Below are 20,025 nucleotides of genomic sequence, written 5' to 3' on the forward strand. Positions count from 1 at the left end.
TGCCAAATTGGATTATATATATATATATATATATGTTTTTATTTTGAATTTTATTGAGTCACGCAGTCACCCACAGCTAAATTACAAAATGGAAAAATAACCAACAAAAGGGACCACCGACAGACGCTCATTTCTCACTCCTCTGCCCTCGACGGAGGACTGAAATCCTGTACCGGTGCCTTCCATTTTACAATTACAATCAACAAAACTCGCCGGAATCCTTTCCCGGTCACTTCACTTCCGGGTTTTCTTCCTTAAATTAAACCCACAAAATTTCTAATGATTAAAAAAAAAAAAAAAAAATCGCCTACTTAAAAGGGGTGTTGGCTGTTGACGTATGAACATCTGATTCACAGTACCAAGCCAAGTGTGTGTTGGAAAATTCTGTTCCTTTAGACGAACAAATTGAGAAGTTTCCGTTGAGCGACTCCTTCTTCTGGATAATGATGGTGGTGATTATCACCGAGGCCGCTCTCGAAGCATGTTGTGGTCTCGGATTCCTCCGAATTCATGGACGGCGTAGCGGCGCGGAGGGTTGATTTGGCTGGAAAAGTGGGAGTCAAGCGGAGATCTAGGTCGTTCAGTTGGTGCTTAGTGGATGCTTCCTCGGACCGCTTGCGCTTCGGCGAGAGCCTAGATCGGGAGTTGGAGAATCGAGAATTAGGATAAGAATCTCGTATCTTCCACATGTCGGTACATCCTACTTCCGTCTCGGAAGTGTCGTCGGAGGCCAGATTAGGGGATCCAGCAGCAAGGAAATCATTGATCGGCCGCAACGTACCGCCTCGTAAGACAGTATCGACGGCAGCCTGACAAACGTGCCAGTTCCCAGTCCAGAGAAGACCAACAGCACCGTTAACGGGATTCACGGTGCGTCCGCAAGCTTCGAACAACAAAGACTGAAACAAAGCTGGATATAGAAAACGGGAAAGACCTAAATTAAACCACGAATAAAAAAAAGAAACCGTGAAAATGAGAAGAAAGGAGAGAAGGAAAGAGAACATACAAGGTCTCTGAGATTCAGGTACAGCAGATATGAATGACATAAGACCGGCACGGCCAAAGAACTTAGCGACGAATACAGTGGCGTGACCTTGAGCTTCGGAGGTATCAATCCACTGCAAGCAAGGGCGAAGAATACAGGATTCACTGCAGCCCTTTCGAAGAACACGGCAACCGTTGCAACTCATGGTTGAGAAATGGGAATGGTGTGTGGCATGGAAGAAGAAGAAGGAAGGTGGGAGGAATCGGGGGAGTAAGGAAAGAAATGAAGAGGGATATATAAGAAAGAAAGAAGGGGGTAAGGGGGGAAGTTTTAACTGTGGTTAAGGGTTGGGTTAGTTGGGAGTGTGTGACGCGAGGTTAGAGCGCGTGGGTATAAAGAAAAACACTTTTTTAAAATTTTCTTTTGTGTTGAGATTCCAAAGAGTTGGGTGCTAGCGGCTCCGTGTCTCCGCGGATGGCCGCTCCTCCACCGTTGGATTTCCTCTTTTTCTTTTTATCTTATTTTATTTTATGGATATTGCTTTTGCTTCTTTTGTTAATGCGTTTCTTCCTCTCTCTTATAAAATATCTTTTCTTAATATTTTATTTTAAATATATAATTATATATTCATATATTCATATAATTATATTGAGGGAGAAGAGAAGGTAGGTCCTCCATGTTATGTGGCCTCTCGTGTTGGCCTTGGGACTCCATTTCTTCTATGCCTAAATAATGTTTTTCTTTCTTTTTTTCTCTCTACCGCCTAAATATCTTTTCTATTTTTCTTTTTCCTTCCTCTTTATCTTTACCTTCAATTTTATAAATCAATTTCTTCCACTTTTCATTCTTTTTATTCAAACTCTCTAAATTAGTCAACTCTAAATTTTCTTTCCTATCTATCAGATTCCTCATTTTTAAAAAACTATATTCAAATTTTGTAATTCAACCCAATCTATTTTTACAAAAATTACCAAATTATATATATTTTTTTTAAAACTATTTTGGACCATCTTCTTATATTTACATAATACGTTATATGATTCATAAAATAAATATTTTTTCTATTTGTTTATTGGGGTTTTACAGTAAGTGCATGAAATTGCCAACTATTTTTCCTCCCAACAAATTAGGTCAATACCAAATTGCTTATAGATATGTAGCTCTTAAATTAATATATTTTTAATACCCTCTTTTTTCCCCATAAAGAGTGCTTATAAAATTTTATTTTAAAGTGGGGAGGTCCATTTTTTTTTCTTTTCTTTTTTTCAATTTGTTATATGTTTTTGAAGTGCTGCCCAATGAACTACTACAAGTCTAAATAAATTTTTACCTTACTATACTTAATTATAACTTTAACCTACTTTAATTAGTTGTAAGATATACAACATTTAAAGGGGAAAAAAAAATCATAAAAAGGAAAAGTTAATTGAGAAGGTTGGTCACAATGTGAGTACCTTGGAATAAGGTTTGAAGGATGGATTAAAAAACACTAGTGATCTTCTCAAATAATTTGGTTCTATACCAAATGGGGATCTACTAGAAAAACATAACTCAAATTCCCCTCTTTACCTAAAATGTTAAAAAAGAAAGAGAGGAGAAGGGATAAAAGAGTTTCAAAAAAGATTCCAACTAATAAAGAGTTCAACTTTTTATTGTGGGTGACAACTCTAAGGGACCAAAGAGAGTCCTATTGTTTAAAAATGCTTTAAATATCCAAATTTGTAAATGTTGTAGATCTTAGGTTGTGGACCATGTTGTACTATTTTTTGTGTGTATTAACTCTTCAAGGGGGATTCTTCCATTGCCTTTACAAGGCCACATACCCAACTCTTAATTGGACACTTTACATTACTCCCTAATAAACAATACACCTTATCCACTATATATTACTAGTGGAATTTATTGACTTTTCTAATTAATTTTTTTCTTCTCCGACAATCTGACTTTGATATTTTGAAGTAATATATTGTTATAACTAAATAGGATCATGTTTAATTGGTTAGAAAGGATCGTGCATCCAAAGATGTTTAGGACAATGAGTTGGTTGTTGTAATTCTAAATTATAGTAGTTGAATTATAATAGGATAATGAGTTGGTTGTTGTAATTCTAAATTATCGTAGTACGTGTTTAATATGTAAACTATTTAAATTAAAAAAGATAATAGTAAAAATTGGAAGAAAAAAAATCCTACAACAATATTACAAAGTTGATGGGGAGTTGGATAATTGAGGCATGTGAGTTAATTGAATTAGGAATAAAAAAATGTTGGTAAGAGGGAAAAAAGAAAGTAATTAGAAAAAAGAGAATTAAATGTGAGAAAAAGACAGGGCCGCCAGTTGCATTCCATTAAGATGGCGTGGACGGTTAAACAAGCGGCGGATGACGTGGCTGACATCGACTAATGAGGATGCTGAGGTGGCTTTCTTATCTTCTCCCAAAATTTCTACTTCAATTCCCTTCCTACATTACATTACCAATTACCATTCTTCTATCACATCTTCATCTTCCATACACTCATGAATTATCTCACAATACCTATATTTCATTGCTTTACGTTTCTTATATTACCAAACAATATTTACAATATAAAGAAGAAGAAAAACCACCGTTTCAAGTCGTCATCTTCTCAAGTTTTGTCTCAACATTTTGATAATTTGCTACTTCAAAAATAGTTTTTAAAGGAATAGAGCAATTTCACATTTCATCTACACTGTGTCGGCTAAAAGTATGATTATACAAATATCAACTATATACTTGTCAGGAGTTTCACAAGAGATAATTATATTGACCTCTTGAACAACCTCTCCCTTTTATCTATCAATTATCAATTATCAATTTGGTTTCTACATTCCAATACATTGATTTCAATTGGATATGAGTACTGTAGTCAGTACACACCATGTTAGTCCAGGTGTCAACTCTTTTATTAATTATTAATATTGTATTCATTAACCAAAAAACAAATATTATAAGTTAACATATAGGATATATCAGTTGAAAGCTTTCATATTCGACATAATTGACATAAATTTGAAAATGCATGAGCAAAAGAACAAAACAAACCAGTCTATTCTAAACCAACAGTACTCTTCTTTGAAAAAGGAGCATGAAAACTTACTAACTGTTGAGCTCTACACAAAGCAGTCTATTCTAAATGTAAAGAGCTTAAGTAGAAGATTTGACTTTTGTTAATGTTGAGTAATGAAGTAATTATCAGTATGATGGACAACACATGCCACAAATCTCACTGAAATTGCCTTCTTTCGCTCCACAGTGTAAAGAGGTTGATGGACCATTTGGATTTACTTCCCAAAACTGTTTTTTTTTTAAATCCTTTCTTATTTAAACTCTTTTATATATATATAAAAAAATGACTTATGTTTTAGGTTGAGAATATATTCCAAACATACTTTAAGTTTCTATCACTGTCATTTTTGTTTAGTAAATAGTATTTGACGGCTATGAATTTTGCTTGTTCTAAAAATATCCCAATCATTCCTGTTTACGTTCAGTACTTTTTCTTATGAAAAATATTCCTTTGAAAAATGTATAACAATATGGTGAAATTGAGTTTTGTATATTTTCAGGTGTCTTGTTTGTGAGAAGAAGAAAGTAATTACTAGTAATAATCAAATGGATCACATCTTAATTTAAGGACTGTGAATATAGATATCATAAATGAAAACTGAACTTTAATGAGTATGATGTATGATATTTAGATAATTAATAAGCAAATAAAAATAATTCGGTGAAGAAATTAATGTGCAATGGGAAAAATGTCATTGTAATAATATCATAATGTCATGAGTTGATGGTTGTGATCAAAATTTGTAAGGCCAAGCTGATGGGACAGTGGAGATCATAAAATCTTTTATTTCACTGCACCCAAATCCTCTAAAGATTCCAACTATGGTCCATGGATGGATGTGACCTCTTTTTTTCTCTCTCCCTTTCCCTTGTTTCACACAACTTAAAGTTATATATTGGTTCAATGACAACAGGTCTAGTTTAAAATCTCTTTCAGAGAAAATCTGAAAACAAGAAATTCAACCAAAAGTGTTTCATATTTTATTTATAAATGATAAAAGTTGTTGTAGTTATCAACCAAATGTTAAGTTATCTATAAACTAATATTAAGATTCCATTTGCAACCACTTTGTTTTTAATTTTTTGGTTTTTAGTAAAGAAGTTTATTTCATCCTAGCTTCTTGGGATAATTTTTCTATTTCTTGAAGTAAAATAGTTAGAATTTGAGAAAGCAAACTTTTTTCTTATTAGAAAAAAAGTGGTTTCAATATAGTATATTTTGAATCTTTCCTATTAGAATTTAGACAACGACGTATATTTTATAGTATGTTTTTATTAGATTAGATTAATTAGACAAAAACCGAGAGACGCAAGTCGCCAGTAGTCCACATCGTACCAAGGAAAAACTCTCCATTACCTTGTAATTGTACTGTTTTAGTTCCACTAACGAAAACATAGAAAAAAAGGAGGAAGAAGAAGAAGGATATGGGTGATTCTGGTTATGGTCCAAGACTAGTGGTGCCTATAGATTTGAAGAAGAAGCCATGGCAACAGGAATTTCCACTTCACAACCGGTGGCACCCGGAGATACCGCCGGTGGCAGAGGTTAAAGTGGCTGAGTTTTTCAGAGTAGAAATGGTGGATTTTAGCGGCGGAGGAATCACCCAAGACTACTCTGCTGATGACATTAAACATGTTGATAACTCTGTTGTAAGTTCTCTTCCTCTCTCACCCTCATCTTTGTCTCATCCCCAACTTTTGTATTGCTAAATAATCACACCTCAGCTAGTTTACAGTACAAAATAAAAGGAGCGAGATTCTCAACGTAACTCTAGGAGATCGAAAGATTCCATTACTTGGTTGTCAACGTCCATGATGAATAAGAAAGACAAACTAGCGTCTTATCATTTGTCTTATCTTTTTATCTTTTTGTGTACTTTTCAACAATTTCTGCTGCTTAGATTAGAAGGGACTGTTCAATAAAAGAACTTAGTAGAACAAAACTTACGTTCCTGACCATGTTAAGCCCCTAGTTTCTGTCTACTTCTTGTCCAATTTCATGGCTCCTTCTACTCCAAGACTTGTTGTTCCGGTAGACTTGAAAAAGAAGCCATGGGATCAAATTTTACCTCTTCACAACCGTTGGCACCCGCTTATACCCCCAGTTGCTGAGGTTTACACGGATGAGCTCTTTCGGGTTGAGATGGTGGACTGGACTGGAGGAGTTATTGGAGATAATGACTCTGCTAGTGATGTACAGAAAATTGACCTCTCTGTTGTAAGTATAAATATTATTAACCTTATCTATTCTTATGGGAGATAAAAATTTAGGAATAGTTGCCTTTTCGAGCTCCTAATTAGCCTAGTCTAATAATTGGTAAAGCTTTCTACTCAGTACAGTCATAGTTAACTAGTACAATGATGAACAGTGAGTTCTAAAGCTAATACAAAGAATGTAGATTTCAATATACTAATAATGTGCTGTTATTTCTAAAATGTCTAGACCCATTATTTGAGTGGCCCAATTAGGGTTGTCGACAAAGATGGAGTTCCAGCCAAGCCAGGGGATCTACTTGTAGTCGAGATTTGCAACTTGGGTCCTCTCCCAGGAGATGAATGGGGTTATACTGCAACATTTGACAGAGAAAATGGAGGTGGTTTTCTCACCGACCATTTTCCTTGTGCAACCAAAGCTATTTGGTATTTCGAAGGAATCTATGCATACTCTCCTCAAATCCCAGGTAAATGTTACAACTTTAAACAATGCTTCTGATAGAACCCGACTTCTCAGTTGGCAATGGAAAAGGATACAATATAGGAAATACTGTGGCTAATGAAAAATACAGAAGAAAAATAAAAGCTCCCTGTCGAAGACTCCCTCTCTCCCTCGGCTGCCTTCCTATCTCTCAAGGAATAACAGTAGGATTCTTATCACCAAAATTCTCTGCCCTCTCCCTTCCTTCTCGTCTCTATTTATATTTGCTCCCTCACTCCCCTGCCATGGTGATCGTGCGTCGGCACTCCATTTCCTTGTGGTCCCCACTTGCAGTTGGTTACATAACCAACTCCTCGTCCTTTTTCTCTTTCCTGTTTTTTCTCCTACTATACTGGCGTATGATGGGTGGTCTAACAGCTTCCAATAAGAATGTGTAGCATAGATGCATTAGCAACCATTATATGCCAATACAAAGAACCCCAGATATATTGAGATGTAAAAGATGACGAAACTACAAAATAAATTATGCAATTCAAGGTACTTGGACCCTCCCGATCTTTTGAGATCACTCTCAAGCCATGATTCTCAAGCCAAAATATTACCCCGTTTTTCTCCTTCTCCACTCGATGTATTTGTATCAAAACTCCCCTAACAAACTACTTAACTAATTAATAATATACCCTCAATATCCATCTAATACCACTTCTGTCATACGCCTTCCAGGTGTTCGATTCCCAGGCTTAACTCATCCTGGAGTAATAGGAACTGCTCCATCGGCTGAACTTTTGAAAATTTGGAATGAAAGGGAAAGAGATGTTCAAGAAAATGGCCTTCAAACTCTAAAGCTTTGTGAAGTTGTGCATTCACGACCCTTAGCAAACCTACCATCGGCTAAAGGTTGCGCTCTTGGAAAGGTATGATCTTAAACTAACATTTTCGTTAGATGCATAAAACATAAAACTCCAATAAATTTATGTAAACCTTCCAAATTCCACACAAAATAATGGCCTTGCTGATTTTCCCTCCAATTCAAGTGAAGTGTATTATGTAGTTTTCTAACATTGCATTGCATTCTACATTGCTTCAAACTAGATCAAAGAGGGGACAGAAGAATGGGAAAGAATTGCTAATGAGGCTGCAAGAACAATTCCAGGAAGAGAAAATGGTGGAAATTGTGATATCAAAAACCTCAGTAGAGGTTCAAAAGTATACCTTCCAGTATTTGTGGAAGGAGCAAACTTAAGCTCAGGTGACATGCACTTCTCCCAAGGGGATGGTGAAGTCTCATTCTGTGGAGCAATTGAAATGAGTGGTTTTCTAGAACTCAAGTAAAGTTCTCAGCTTGGCTTGGTTTCCTTTTCATTTTCTTTTCCTACTTCAACAATTAATTATATACAAATATTACTTGTGTTATATGTTCTTGTTCTTCAGGTGTGATATTATAAGGGGTGGAATGAAAGAGTACCTGACACCAATGGGGCCGACTCCTCTGCACGTGAACCCAATTTTTGAGATAGGTCCAGTTGAACCAAGATTCTCAGAGTGGTTGGTTTTTGAAGGCATCAGCGTTGATGAAAGTGGGAGGCAGCATTTTCTTGATGCCACTGTAGCTTACAAGCGCGCTGTGCTCAACGCCATTGACTACCTTCACAAATTTGGGTACTCAAAGGAGCAGGTATGGTGACTTTCTTCGATTGCCATTGGTAGTACGAGAACTCACACAAGCAAATTCACAAACACCTTACACGAGCAAAAAAACTAAATAACAATGGCTGTGTAATACGATTATTGAAAATAAGATGTGTGAAATTCAGGCTTATCTGCTGCTATCGTGCTGCCCATGTGAAGGAAGAATCTCTGGGATTGTTGATACGCCTAATGCCATGGTTACCTTGGCAATTCCCACCGCCATTTTCGACCAGGTACCTACCTTTCTTCGTCTCCTCGTATGGGTTGGTTTAATTTCATCAAGTTATTGCAAAATCACCACCTACATAGTTTTAGTCCTTCAAAATCTATTTCAGTGGTGAGAAAAGTACATTGGAAAACGTAAAATCAAACTGAGTTATTAAATGAATGTGTTGGAAATCATTTTGATTTTGAGAAAAGTGATTTTTTTCAAAATCATTCCTGAACATGTAAAGGATAACAGCATTGTGTTAATCACTATAGCACAAATGAATTACATTAATTGCTGGGTGACTATAACTTGTGGATCACAAATCCTTGAAACAAATCTAGAATGGTTAAAAACATTTGGACATTTTCAAAATCACTTGGGGATATGCTTTTCAACCTTGGAAATCAATTTTGGTAATGTTTAAATTATTAAAATGATATATTGTATCAATCTTAAATATGATAAAAGTGATTTTAACGATTTTAAATATGATAAAAGTGATTTTAACGATTTTAAATTATTCTCACACTAACCAGTACATTACAATCAAATTAAACGTGTGAATTTGACCATTTGCTTTTGTTATTCCCTTTTACTAAAACTACTTTTCTGCTCCCTAGTGATAAGAAAGCCATAGTCCATAGTCCAACATTTGCTTTTAGTATTTTAAAAAACAATCGAATATCATAGATTCGCATGAGAATATTGAAGCGAATATTTATGGATAACATGAAAAGGTGAATGTAATGTGTAGACTTCTAAATCAATTTCAAAATGCTGACCACATCTCAAGTCAATAAACATGTTTTTCATCATATAATATAAATTTCATCATATAATATAAATTAAGGAGGTACTACACATACTTACCTCATAGTATTAAATAACTCAATTACTAATGAAGTTGTTGAAAAACTTCATCATTACACATTTACAAACTTCTTGACTTAGATTATGATTATTTTAGTTTGAATGATAATAGTATGTGTTTATAATGTAAAATATTTTAATTTGATAAGAAAATAGTGAAGGTCATCGCAAATAATAAAAGAAATGATGAAGGTCAAATAATAAAAACGATAGTAGATGAGAGATCTTGAAACAGTGTAGATAGAAATGGTTATTATAGTTTTGGATAATCTTAATCCCATTCGGAGATAGTTAATATTATCTAAAATCAAATGTATTAATCTCTGTCCGTAAGTTTGTTTAATATGTATAAAGAAAAATGTGTGAATGAGCAGGACATTCGCCCAAAACCGAGCAAAGTTCCTACTGGACCTCGACTATTAAGAAGACCAGACGTCCTGAAATGTAGCTACGATGGGAATTTGCCCATCACAAAGAACCCCAGCGCCTCACCATAAAACATGTGTGGTTCTTTTCAGTTTCTCTTTTCTCTTTTCTTTTTTATAATTTCAGAGAGAGAATAACCCAATACTGTTTCAATAAAGTAATTGTCGTTTGACTGTCTGTAACAGTACTAGAGTAAAAGATATACGAATCTAAAATTTGTAATATTGGGTCCTTTGATACTAAACTTCAGAGTTACTAAAAGAGATGCCTCAAGAAATCACCTCGAGCATCATCCGCCAAAATTTTGCCATTCTCTAACTGGCTGGTGCATAACAGAAAGCTATCAGATCAAATGTTGGTTGGAATCAATAGTAAATTGAAAGAGTACGATGGTGTGTCAGTGATGGACACTGGATTCCAAAGGACCAAAGCCAAAGATCTAACTCCACGCTTAGAACCTGCAAAAATCCAAATCTTTTTACTCTATAGTTTGGAAAACCAAAGCATGGGCAGAAGGTAGAGGGCTAGAGATGGGATATGTCATTTTTTCCGGTTTTTGTCAGCTGCCAGAAAGTAAATATACTTACAGACGTAAAATTGAATCCTACAACAGTGGAGTAGAACTATGGAGTGAAAGTCGTCTAAAGATAATTTAATAAGGAAATACCTGTTTTCCTGATTTCATACTAATCAATTCTCTCATTTTTTCAACTGCATATATTGAGCAAGCTCGGAGTTCTACTTCCTCCTCGCTGCCTGGACCAATTTCACTGTTAGCATCGATGATGCTTGCAAGTGTAGAACTGTATTTTAGCACCCCAAGCTGTCGAAGTACAGCAGGAACGATGTAGTCTGCCATAATGGTGATTGAACCAATGTCATTGAACTCTCCATATCCTTGTCCATTGAATGCACCCCAAAGGTCAGCTGCAAATATTTGAGCTCGTTTGTACAGGAATACCTGGTGGCCTTTGTAAAGAGAGTGATCTCGAAAGCCTGATGTAAGGCGATGAACATATCAAACGACCATCTCAATATATTGTCATTAACATTAGCACCTAATTCTAATAAATAACATGTTAAATAAAATTATATAAAAGTTGATACCAGGAAAGTGTTGTGTGATAACAGCAACAAGCTTCACAGCTGATTTCCCACAGGATTCCACTATATTAGCAGCTTTACCCTCGAAGCTTCTCTCTAGTTCGCATCCAACCTGAGACATGAAATAGAATGATCTCAAAAATATATTTCCTTGAAGGATAAGTAATGCGAGTCAGAAGAATATGGTCCATAATACACATATACTAGAATCTACTAATGTGAAGTTATTTCACCTCACGCAGCAAGCGAACTCTTTCATCCTCCAAAGGAAGTGGTCTAGGCCATTTCAACAGTTCGCGCAACTCAGGGCCTGATTTGCATTGATAAAGTGATTAATGAAATTACACAATCAGGACAGGATGTTATTGATATCATTTGTCATTTGTCACATACCAGTGTATTTTTGCAGACGATCAGCATCAAATGCTGACTTGTCATTTTGAAGAGCGGCCTTCAGTCCCGAGGCCAAGTGATCGTAGCTCAATTCCTTATCTTTAGCCAAGAGCAAGAAAATAATTGAAAAGTGAAGAAGAATATATCAATGTTAAATTGCCTCTCTAGATTATAACACTACATGTCAATATAAACATAAGCATGACGTACAAATAAAATTGCCAATGGAATAAAGCAAGAAAAAGAAGTAACATTGTCCCTTCAAGTCTCTCCCTACAATGCTGAATAATATAAGTTACTTATATGGCTTTTACAAATGCCAAATTGTGAGTACTCTGACTCTCAAGTTGAACTTCCATTGCATCATTTAAATCTAAATCAATTATATCATACATTTGAACCCTTTTGACCTCATTACTGGTTTTGGAAGTGTGACATACACAGTTAAGCTTGCACCTAATCTGGAGTACATAATCAGACACTTGAGAGTAATCTTATTGAATCTCAAAAGCTAAAATATTGTTTCTCTGCTTTTCTATCTTTCTAACTCTGCTAAAATTGGGTTTGAGTTTCCAATGCCATCAATAATATCTGGGGCGATTAATAGATGATCTCGAGTGAGGTAAATCATAACGCTCAATTAAACCATTTCTTATTCTTGAGATTTCAACATGCAGGGGAGTCCTACACCATATTTACAAACGTAGAGGAAACAGCTGTGAAATTAACAATAACACAGGTTGGTATTCAGTGAAAATTATAAAGAACGAACCGCAGAGAAGCGAAAATCGACCAACAAGAAACAATTGAAAGGACAAAATAGCATGTCTGAAACAAAAAAAAAAGGGAGATAAATTTTACCAGGCCAGAAACAGAAATTCAAGGCGTCCAAAACAAACAAGTACTGGACGGTTAATGGGCCATTATCAAAATAGTGAATCCCTTCAAAATCCCAGACAACTTTAGGAATCGACTCGATGGTCTCCACCACTTTCTCAATCCCTGTAGTATGAAAACCAAAAGAAAGTGACCCACATTTACCATCACCATTAACGAACAGAAAAAAGAAAAAAAGAAAACGCAAAAGCCATAAGGGTTTGGAAAGTGAACCTGAAGAGTCGACGAGGACATGGGAGGAGCGGCTAGCAACCCAAGCAGAGGTTGCCCTAACATCATCCATGGAGGCTGAGGCTGCGGAGTTGAGTGGCGTGGCGTGGCTGTTTTTGGTTTACAAGTTTTCCCGCTTTAGAGTCGCTTTCTGAGCAGTTTTATCCGGTCAGCGGCAGATGCATTGGCAGATCCCCTGTATCTGTATCTGCTTTGGGAGGGCCGTTACTTTTGACCACCATTTCCACATCTTTGTCGGCCCATGTTCTTCACGTGCGTCCTTCTTTTCTTTGGGCTTTCCTTCTGGCCCTCTAAACATTTGGGCCCATCCCATTTCCTCCTCACCTCAACCAAACCTTTCAAACTGATATGAACCAATCAAGAACAATAATTCCGTAACTACACAGTATGAGGCCAACAACCACACTTCTCATGCCCTTTGCAATTAACACCAGTCCGCAAATCTCAACCATACTTCTCTAAATATTAAACATTAATTAATTTCTTTTATACATATTATATAAATACGATAAAGTTTAGGGAGGCTCGAGCCTCATAATCTATACTAAATCTGTGTCTGAGACTAACCATCTCCCAATAGTCTCAAATTCAACCATACTAAAATATAATGAATTTCAGTATTTAGTATTTTTATTACTGTAAACAGTGTAAATAGTTTGTATTTTTTATTATTTTTTAAAAACTCCTATAAACTATGCTTAACTGTTTTAAAACCATTACTAGTTATTGTTACCTTTTATATTACTAATTAATTTATGAGCCTGGCTTGCATTCAAAAAGTTGTATTTGTATATGATTTATAATACATGTACAAGCTTTAAAAAATTAAATTAAATTTACACCATAAAAATTTTTATTTATGACAAATTCCTATTTATTTATTAAATAATTTTACATACAACTTTAACTTTTAAAAATTGAAATTCAAAATATGGATACATAAACGTAATATTCCTCTCGTGATAAAAGTTTGAAAAACTCGATTGCTCTAATGACACGTGGAGAATGAGAATACGCTCTAATGATCTAGTTGGGATTGAAATAATTGATTTTAATGATGCTTTTTTTTTTAAAAAATAAAGTTAAGAATAAAGATTAGAAGTGTAATCCAAAAGTAGGTATGTTTTTGCTAATATAAAAGATGAAAGGGTGTGTCTAACATAACAATGGACAGAAATAGATATAGAATGGGGTTGTCCTTTTGTACCTCTAAAAAGAAAAAGAAAAGGACAATACGGCGGTGGCTAGTGGCCATTAGCTAATGGCAACGCTATCATATGCACTCTTAATTCATTTCATTGAAATTAAATAAAAAGTCACTCTCTCTCTCTCTCTCTCTATATATATATATAAAGAAAACCACGTAAGAGTTATTGACTTTAATTGGTCAAGAAAAGTACAAAAATATATGTTCCACCAAATTGTTTATTGTTTCGATTCAAATACAGATATGCATTTTCCATCTTAATATAGATGCATCATCTCTAAGTTATCACTTCTCAAAAGCTTTATGCCCAACTTCCCTACATTTATAAAGTATACATTGTTATTCTCTTTTTATATATAATTTCTATTTAGTCTAATGTAGGTTATATGTTTTTCTTTTATCAATCAATTTAAAGCTGGGATGAAAAAAATAGTTAATCATATAACTAATTGTAACAATTTGAAAATAATTAACGGACACTAGTACTATTGACCGAAATAAAATTGAAAATATTAAAATTTATATTTTGAATCCTAAGATTAAATTTAAAATATTAATACTAAAGTAGTCCATTTATATATATTTGATAGAAACTGGGTTATGTAGTTTGATAAAATTGGATACATAGTGTTAGCCTAATGATTTAATCTAAAAATAGTCCATAGTAATTGGGAATTGGTATGAATGAAGTTCAATGTCCGGAAAATCATGTGTACTAAAATAAAATTTAAGTTTTGCTTTTAAAAAATGAAATTATGATATTTTTAGTAAAAAAAAAGAGATATTTGTTGGGGAGGGAAAAAAAAGATAAAGAGAGGAAAAAGGAAAGGGGAGGGGGGAGGGGTATTTGTATTTGAGTCGAAACATCGATGGTGGTAGCTTTTTGGTTTCAATCAGGGATTTGATGGCCATAAGGCCGCTCAATTTCAAAGTTTCTTCCAATTTTCATACCCTCTCTTCTATTCTCTCTTCTCCTTCTCTCTTCTTATCCGCCCAATCCCCCCCTCCTTCAATCTTCTTCTTCCTCCGTCGGATTGCTTCCTCCACCGCCTCCCTCTCTCCTTCCCACCACCACCACCACCCCCCGCCTCCTCCACCTCCTCGTCTTCGTTCTCCATCTCCGCAAGAAACCCTGGCTCAGAAGATCGGGAAATCGATTCGCCGCCCTGGCGCTCCCTCCAAGGCTAGGGTTTATGCCGATGTTAACGTGATCCGACCTAAGGACTACTGGGACTATGAGTCCCTCACCGTTCAGTGGGGGTAATAATCTATTCTTCTCCATCTCTCCCATGTTTTTTTTTTTTTTGTTTATTATGGATTTCTCTTTTCCGATTTTGTTTGATTGGCAGAAAGACTAGGGCAACAAATGGGCTTCGCTTGGTTTGTATTTGGAACACCTTGTATCTTTTTTTGAACTTCGTTTCGTATTATGTAATTTATTGCCTGCTTTATTAATAGCAGAACCTATTGGGACTTCGCGTACTACTTCGTTTAGATGTACGAATGATTTTCATTTCATTTTAAAGCTTTCTAATCTTGGGATGGGATATCAATCTTCATTTTGGAATAGAAATCTTGCATTTGAATATGTTTCCTTTTCATTTTGTAAATGATATGGTGTTCGTTTTACAGGGACCAAGATAATTATGAAGTCGTGAGGAAGGTGGGTAGAGGGAAATACAGCGAGGTGTTTGAGGGTGTTCACTGCACTGACAATGAAAAATGTGTCATTAAGATTCTTAAACCCGTGAAGAAGAAAAAGGTAAACTTTGTTTTGTCCAGAATATTGCATGGGCGGTTTAACATTGTTCTGTAGTGGTACTTGTAAATTGTAATACAGTTGTCTCATCATCAATGGGAAGTAATTTCATGGGAGATATCGTTTCTTCTTCTTCTATAATAGATATCATGGCTAATCATAGATTTTGATATTTAATTTCTTAGAAAACTAATGGCGTTGATGATTTCTTGCTCGCCTATTTGTGGTTATTCATTTATCTTTACCGTACAATTGTGGCACGATATGCCAGATTTTTGGGTATAATGTATCTAATATGGTCACAACTAAGCAATAGGGTGTAAAAGGAAACAGATGATTGCCTTCAATAAAAGTCAATAGAATGTTATGAGCAGGTGGAAACAAAAGGATCTTTTTGAGGGACGGACTGATATGATTAGTGTTCCCATGTCATAACATCTTACCAACTGAGATGGGATAAAAATGATTAAGGCTAAGTATATGGGTTTTTAAAAAATAATTTTATCAAATCAAACATACCCCTTTGTTGTCCACATCCTATGAAAAATGTTTTTTTTTGGTCTATGGGTGCAATTGTGCATTCTAGCAATCGATAACGGTCACTTCATGTGGTAAACGTTTGCACGTTTCAATTGTTTAGATGTAGTTTATGTTTGGATGACTACAGTACAAAGTTTTGTTGGTGTTTATCATTGACCATAGAAAATTTTGACAAATTGAAGGTTTTGCTTCTTGTCTTCTGGAATATTCCTGGGCTTCTAATAATTAGATTATGAGGCCTACATGTAATTCTTACACCTGCATATTGGTCTTGTTTAATTTTGTTTTTTATTGTTGAAGTTAAATTCTTCAAAGATATTTGTTGCTAAACTGTTCTTTGTTGTTAGAAAACAACTTATCAAGTTGAATCTTATCTTTGGCATCTTTTGAGCATGTTTTAAAGTTCTTCAGAATTTGCATAGACCTGCTTTTCCATTGATTTGAAGATTTTATTCTCTCAAGGTCTCATATTTCACATTTTATTTGTTTTATTCAATGCAGATTAAGAGGGAGATAAAAATACTGCAGAATCTTTGTGGAGGGATAAATATTGTGAAGTTGCTTGATATTGTTCGAGATCAGCAATCGAAGACACCAAGTCTTATATTTGAGCATGTAAACAATATTGATTTTAAAGTTCTTTATCCAACACTTTCAGACTTTGATATTCGCTACTACATCTATGAACTTTTAAAGGTAATCAAATAGTTTGGGATCTTTTTTATTACCATGATAAGTGAGCATTTGTTTTGCACACCGATGTAGCTAGTGTTTCAGTTGCTCAATTAAGCATTAACCCCAACTCCTCCTTGTTTTTATTTGACTTTTCTAACTCTGGGTGTCCATGTTATTGGAAACTGTATATGTAGGCCTTGGATTATTGCCACTCACAAGGAATTATGCATCGAGATGTCAAACCTCATAATGTGATGATTGATCATGAGCAACGTAAACTTCGTCTTATAGATTGGGGTCTTGCTGAGTTTTACCATCCTGGGAAAGAGTATAACGTTCGTGTTGCTTCAAGGTTGTTTGTCTGTTCTCTTTGTGGAACTGTCTTATATTGAAATTGATTTATTAGGATTTATTTAATGGCATCTATAAGTTTGTTGTTAATGATTTTTTATTAATTTATTTCCTTCATTCTTTTGTTGCGTACTTGCAGATATTTTAAAGGTCCAGAACTTCTTGTTGATTTACAAGATTATGACTATTCTTTAGACTTGTGGAGTCTTGGCTGCATGTTTGCTGGAATGGTGAGTATTTGGCAGTATTTTATGCTAATAATTGCTAAAAAATTTCAGAGTGATTCTAACATTTTACTATTATTTACATGAGTTATATCTTTTATTATACACTGTCATCATAAGCAATTGGAAGACATTGAACTCTCTATGTTACTGAGGTCTTTATACATAGTAGTATCATATGGAATGACATGTCTTGCATTTTGTGGTGTCTTCTGCATGGAAGTTATAATGTTGTCTCATTATAACTAGGGCATCTTTTCATCATATTTGTTTTTGATAGAGTGGATATTATTCTACTCCCTCTTCATCTTAAGATGGAATATGACTTGATTATTCCATATTCCGCATGTTTAGCTTCCTCTAAATAAACGTTCAACTTGTGTAGAATTGCTTGATGCTTATAATTGTAATTTATACTGTCAGATTTTCCGCAAGGAGCCGTTCTTCTATGGACATGATAATTATGACCAGCTGGTCAAAATAGCTAAGGTATGGAATACTTTAATTAAAATTTCATATTTTGTTGTATTCTTACAGCTAATAGAATTTCTGTGACACGGTTTTGATCCCATCCATGTGTATTATTGACATTCTTATCTGTGTGAAGGAACTCCACATTTTATTTTTTTAGAAGCGGAGACAAAGAACTCCATATTTTATTATATCTGTGTCAGGTTCTTTCAACTCTTAATTGAATGGAAGGTTCTGGTTTAATGTAATAGTGCACACTGTTTGAGAGTCATTCATCATCTGAATACGGTTATGAATGTATAGAATGAGTGTCATTCATCTGAATATGGTTACAGATAAAGGTGTAATCTAACTTGATGTTTATGGTCTTTGCTGGAACAGGTGTTGGGGACAGATGAATTGAACACTTATTTGAGTAAATATCGTATAGAATTAGACCCACATCTTTCGGCTCTTGTTGGGAGGTTTGTTTCAGGGCTTGACTCCTTGGATTTTTATTTTTCCTGGTCATTGGCCACTTCAACCGAATTTACAAGTAATTGCTCACTTTCTTTTTTATAAATTTGATGAAGGCATAGTCGGAAACCTTGGACCAAGTTTATTAATGTTGACAATCAGCATTTGGCAGTCCCTGAGGTAAAAGTAACAGAAAAATTGCCATTTTATGATTGGGTATTTTGTTTGTTTAAGGTTATTTTTTCTGATCATATTTATTTTACATTTGTTGAAGGCTGTTGATTTCGTTGATAAATTGTTGCGCTATGATCATCAAGAAAGGCTAACTGCTAAAGAGGCAATGGTTTGTACACTGGCATTAAAGCGCTTTATCCTTCCTTTCAACACTGAATGCATTATGTGATGATATGCTATCGTGATGTTCTATTTGTCTGTTGCTATTTATATTGATTATATTTTTGACAAGTCCAGAATTCCTGGATGCTCTGGAAGTTCTTAGCACTATTGCTCTTTATCCATTTAGCTTTTACTTGAACGTGTTTCTCATAATATAATGTCATCAAATACTCATTTTCAAAATTCATCTGTCATCACATCTAGAATTATTCTGTAAAGGAGGACCTTGTTGAAATGATCATTGTGACGACTGTCTCTATGGAATATTAAGTTTCTTTATGGATATTTAAGATAAGTTGATATTGTTGATGTAAAATGCAGGCCCATCCATACTTCTTCCCAATTAGGAATGCAGAAAGCAGCAGAACTCGGAACCAGTAAAATCCATTTCCAGGTGGGAAACTGACTATGTGTGCCTTCTCTCTCTCTCTAATCTTCTCTTGCCGCCTCTGTCTGTATTTTTGGCCATCCTCTCTGATGTTTAAGAACTTTCATTTGGTGTAATGAGGAAATGTGCCACCACTCCACTCCTTGTGTGCTGTAAAACCAAGTTATTTCCCTTTATTTTTTCCCCCAAATATTTGGCTAATTCTTAAGTAAATTTTTTTGCGTCAGTTAATCTTTGAAACCATTATCTTCTCTTGTGTATTTGAATGGCTGATTATCATGTGTGATAGGAATAGGATAAAACCTTCATTTCCTTAGCTGGTTGTGGGTCCAACAAATTTGGTGATAATTCCTTTCTTTGAAGTACTTTGTTTTGGATAAGACACCCCTTTCTGATGTGGGTTGTTTAAGCCTTACGTTGTTGGATTGATGGTTTTATATATATATATAGAATCAATCAATTATATCTGATTGATTTGGATAGTTTACTTCAAAATATCAGTATCTATGAACCTCCTCCCCTTCAGTCTTGGTGCACTATTGATTTGGATAGTTTATTAGTAATAACTTAAAAAAACCATAGAATCAAGTACTTGTAGCTCTGTTAAAATATTTCCAACTTCCCGATCTAATTAATCAGATTGGTCTTCATGCTTTTCTTGTTTGCCATTTTGAGTTATCAGTCATGCTCGACTCAGTATTGGTGCTTAGGAACTTGCATGTATGAAAACACTTCAAAAAAATTTCGTAGTCTTAAGTTTCTTAAGGAATGGGTAGAACTTTGAAGCTACGCTCCATTGCTATGCCTTTAATACAAAATTTCGGTGAAGGCAAATCTAGACTTTCTAAATAAGGTTGATATAAATTTCTTTGAAAGCCAGGCAGATGTATATTGTGAAACATAACCAAACGAACCAATATGTAGTGAAAAATATTAGGAAAATGGTAAGAACATTAATAGATTAAACAATTCAACACTGAAGTGTGTGTTACTCCCAATTTGAAAGCT

General features: G+C 34.8%; 4 protein-coding genes and 1 long non-coding RNA gene across 6 annotated transcripts; 2 read left to right on the forward strand and 3 right to left on the reverse strand.

Moving 5' to 3' along the window:
- On the reverse strand, positions 1 to 1,271 carry LOC101206615 (LOB domain-containing protein 37). Its single transcript, XM_004141827.3, has 2 exons — positions 1,007 to 1,271; positions 1 to 910 (listed from the first exon to the last, which is right to left on the reverse strand). Exons 1-2 carry the CDS (start codon positions 1,188 to 1,190, stop codon positions 393 to 395), a joined length of 702 nt encoding a protein of 233 aa, XP_004141875.1. The 5' UTR covers positions 1,191 to 1,271; the 3' UTR covers positions 1 to 392.
- A 4,119-nt stretch (positions 1,272 to 5,390) lies between these two features.
- LOC101206142 (formamidase) lies at positions 5,391 to 10,147 on the forward strand. 2 transcript variants are annotated; one of them, XM_011659588.2, is made up of 7 exons: positions 5,391 to 5,723; positions 6,517 to 6,754; positions 7,453 to 7,643; positions 7,822 to 8,057; positions 8,161 to 8,404; positions 8,544 to 8,651; positions 9,874 to 10,147. In XM_011659588.2, the coding sequence occupies exons 1-7, from the start codon at positions 5,499 to 5,501 to the stop codon at positions 9,994 to 9,996; spliced, it is 1,365 nt and encodes a 454-aa protein (XP_011657890.1). In that variant the 5' UTR covers positions 5,391 to 5,498; the 3' UTR covers positions 9,997 to 10,147. The 2 variants fall into 2 exon arrangements, with proteins under 2 accessions (XP_011657890.1, XP_004141873.1); XM_004141825.3 differs by lacking the exon at positions 5,391 to 5,723 and adding an exon at positions 5,766 to 6,291.
- On the reverse strand, positions 8,194 to 9,055 carry LOC116404545. Its single transcript, XR_004217398.1, has 2 exons — positions 8,916 to 9,055; positions 8,194 to 8,719 (listed from the first exon to the last, which is right to left on the reverse strand). It is a non-coding gene; the product is annotated as an uncharacterized LOC116404545 (long non-coding RNA).
- LOC101213520 (queuosine salvage protein) lies at positions 10,055 to 12,722 on the reverse strand. Its single transcript, XM_011659589.2, has 7 exons — positions 12,533 to 12,722; positions 12,284 to 12,424; positions 11,423 to 11,521; positions 11,263 to 11,339; positions 11,033 to 11,141; positions 10,593 to 10,921; positions 10,055 to 10,383 (listed from the first exon to the last, which is right to left on the reverse strand). Exons 1-7 carry the CDS (start codon positions 12,600 to 12,602, stop codon positions 10,291 to 10,293), a joined length of 918 nt encoding a protein of 305 aa, XP_011657891.1. The 5' UTR covers positions 12,603 to 12,722; the 3' UTR covers positions 10,055 to 10,290.
- A 1,858-nt stretch (positions 12,723 to 14,580) lies between these two features.
- Positions 14,581 to 19,329, forward strand: LOC101205903 (casein kinase II subunit alpha). Its single transcript, XM_004141824.3, has 10 exons — positions 14,581 to 15,017; positions 15,390 to 15,519; positions 16,558 to 16,752; positions 16,926 to 17,083; positions 17,222 to 17,312; positions 17,730 to 17,795; positions 18,159 to 18,241; positions 18,350 to 18,413; positions 18,508 to 18,576; positions 18,951 to 19,329. Exons 1-10 carry the CDS (start codon positions 14,662 to 14,664, stop codon positions 19,008 to 19,010), a joined length of 1,272 nt encoding a protein of 423 aa, XP_004141872.1. The 5' UTR covers positions 14,581 to 14,661; the 3' UTR covers positions 19,011 to 19,329.
- Positions 19,330 to 20,025: the final 696 nt, after the last annotated feature.

Source organism: Cucumis sativus, chromosome 6, assembly GCF_000004075.3.
Source record: "Cucumis sativus cultivar 9930 chromosome 6, Cucumber_9930_V3, whole genome shotgun sequence".
NCBI classification, from domain to species: Eukaryota; Viridiplantae; Streptophyta; class Magnoliopsida; order Cucurbitales; family Cucurbitaceae; genus Cucumis; species Cucumis sativus.

Bases quoted from the DNA above. Each gene is read 5' to 3' on its own strand.
- LOC101205903 (XM_004141824.3), top strand. From the start codon at position 14,662: ATGGCCATAAGGCCGCTCAATTTCAAAGTTTCTTCCAATTTTCATACC. The intron at 15,018-15,389 runs GTAATAATCTAT...TTCGTTTTACAG, and splicing joins TCCCTCACCGTTCAGTGGGG to GGACCAAGATAATTATGAAG. The intron at 17,796-18,158 runs GTATGGAATACT...TTGCTGGAACAG, and splicing joins AGCTGGTCAAAATAGCTAAG to GTGTTGGGGACAGATGAATT.
- LOC101213520 (XM_011659589.2), bottom strand. From the start codon at position 12,602: ATGGATGATGTTAGGGCAACCTCTGCTTGGGTTGCTAGCCGCTCCTCC. The intron at 12,425-12,532 runs GTTCACTTTCCA...TTCATACTACAG, and splicing joins TGTCCTCGTCGACTCTTCAG to GGATTGAGAAAGTGGTGGAG. The intron at 11,142-11,262 runs GTGAAATAACTT...TTCATGTCTCAG, and splicing joins GAGTTCGCTTGCTGCGTGAG to GTTGGATGCGAACTAGAGAG.
- LOC101206615 (XM_004141827.3), bottom strand. From the start codon at position 1,190: ATGAGTTGCAACGGTTGCCGTGTTCTTCGAAAGGGCTGCAGTGAATCC. The intron at 911-1,006 runs GTATGTTCTCTT...TTCTATATCCAG, and splicing joins ACCTGAATCTCAGAGACCTT to CTTTGTTTCAGTCTTTGTTG.
- LOC101206142 (XM_011659588.2), top strand. From the start codon at position 5,499: ATGGGTGATTCTGGTTATGGTCCAAGACTAGTGGTGCCTATAGATTTG. The intron at 7,644-7,821 runs GTATGATCTTAA...GCTTCAAACTAG, and splicing joins AAGGTTGCGCTCTTGGAAAG to ATCAAAGAGGGGACAGAAGA. The intron at 8,652-9,873 runs GTACCTACCTTT...GTGAATGAGCAG, and splicing joins CCACCGCCATTTTCGACCAG to GACATTCGCCCAAAACCGAG.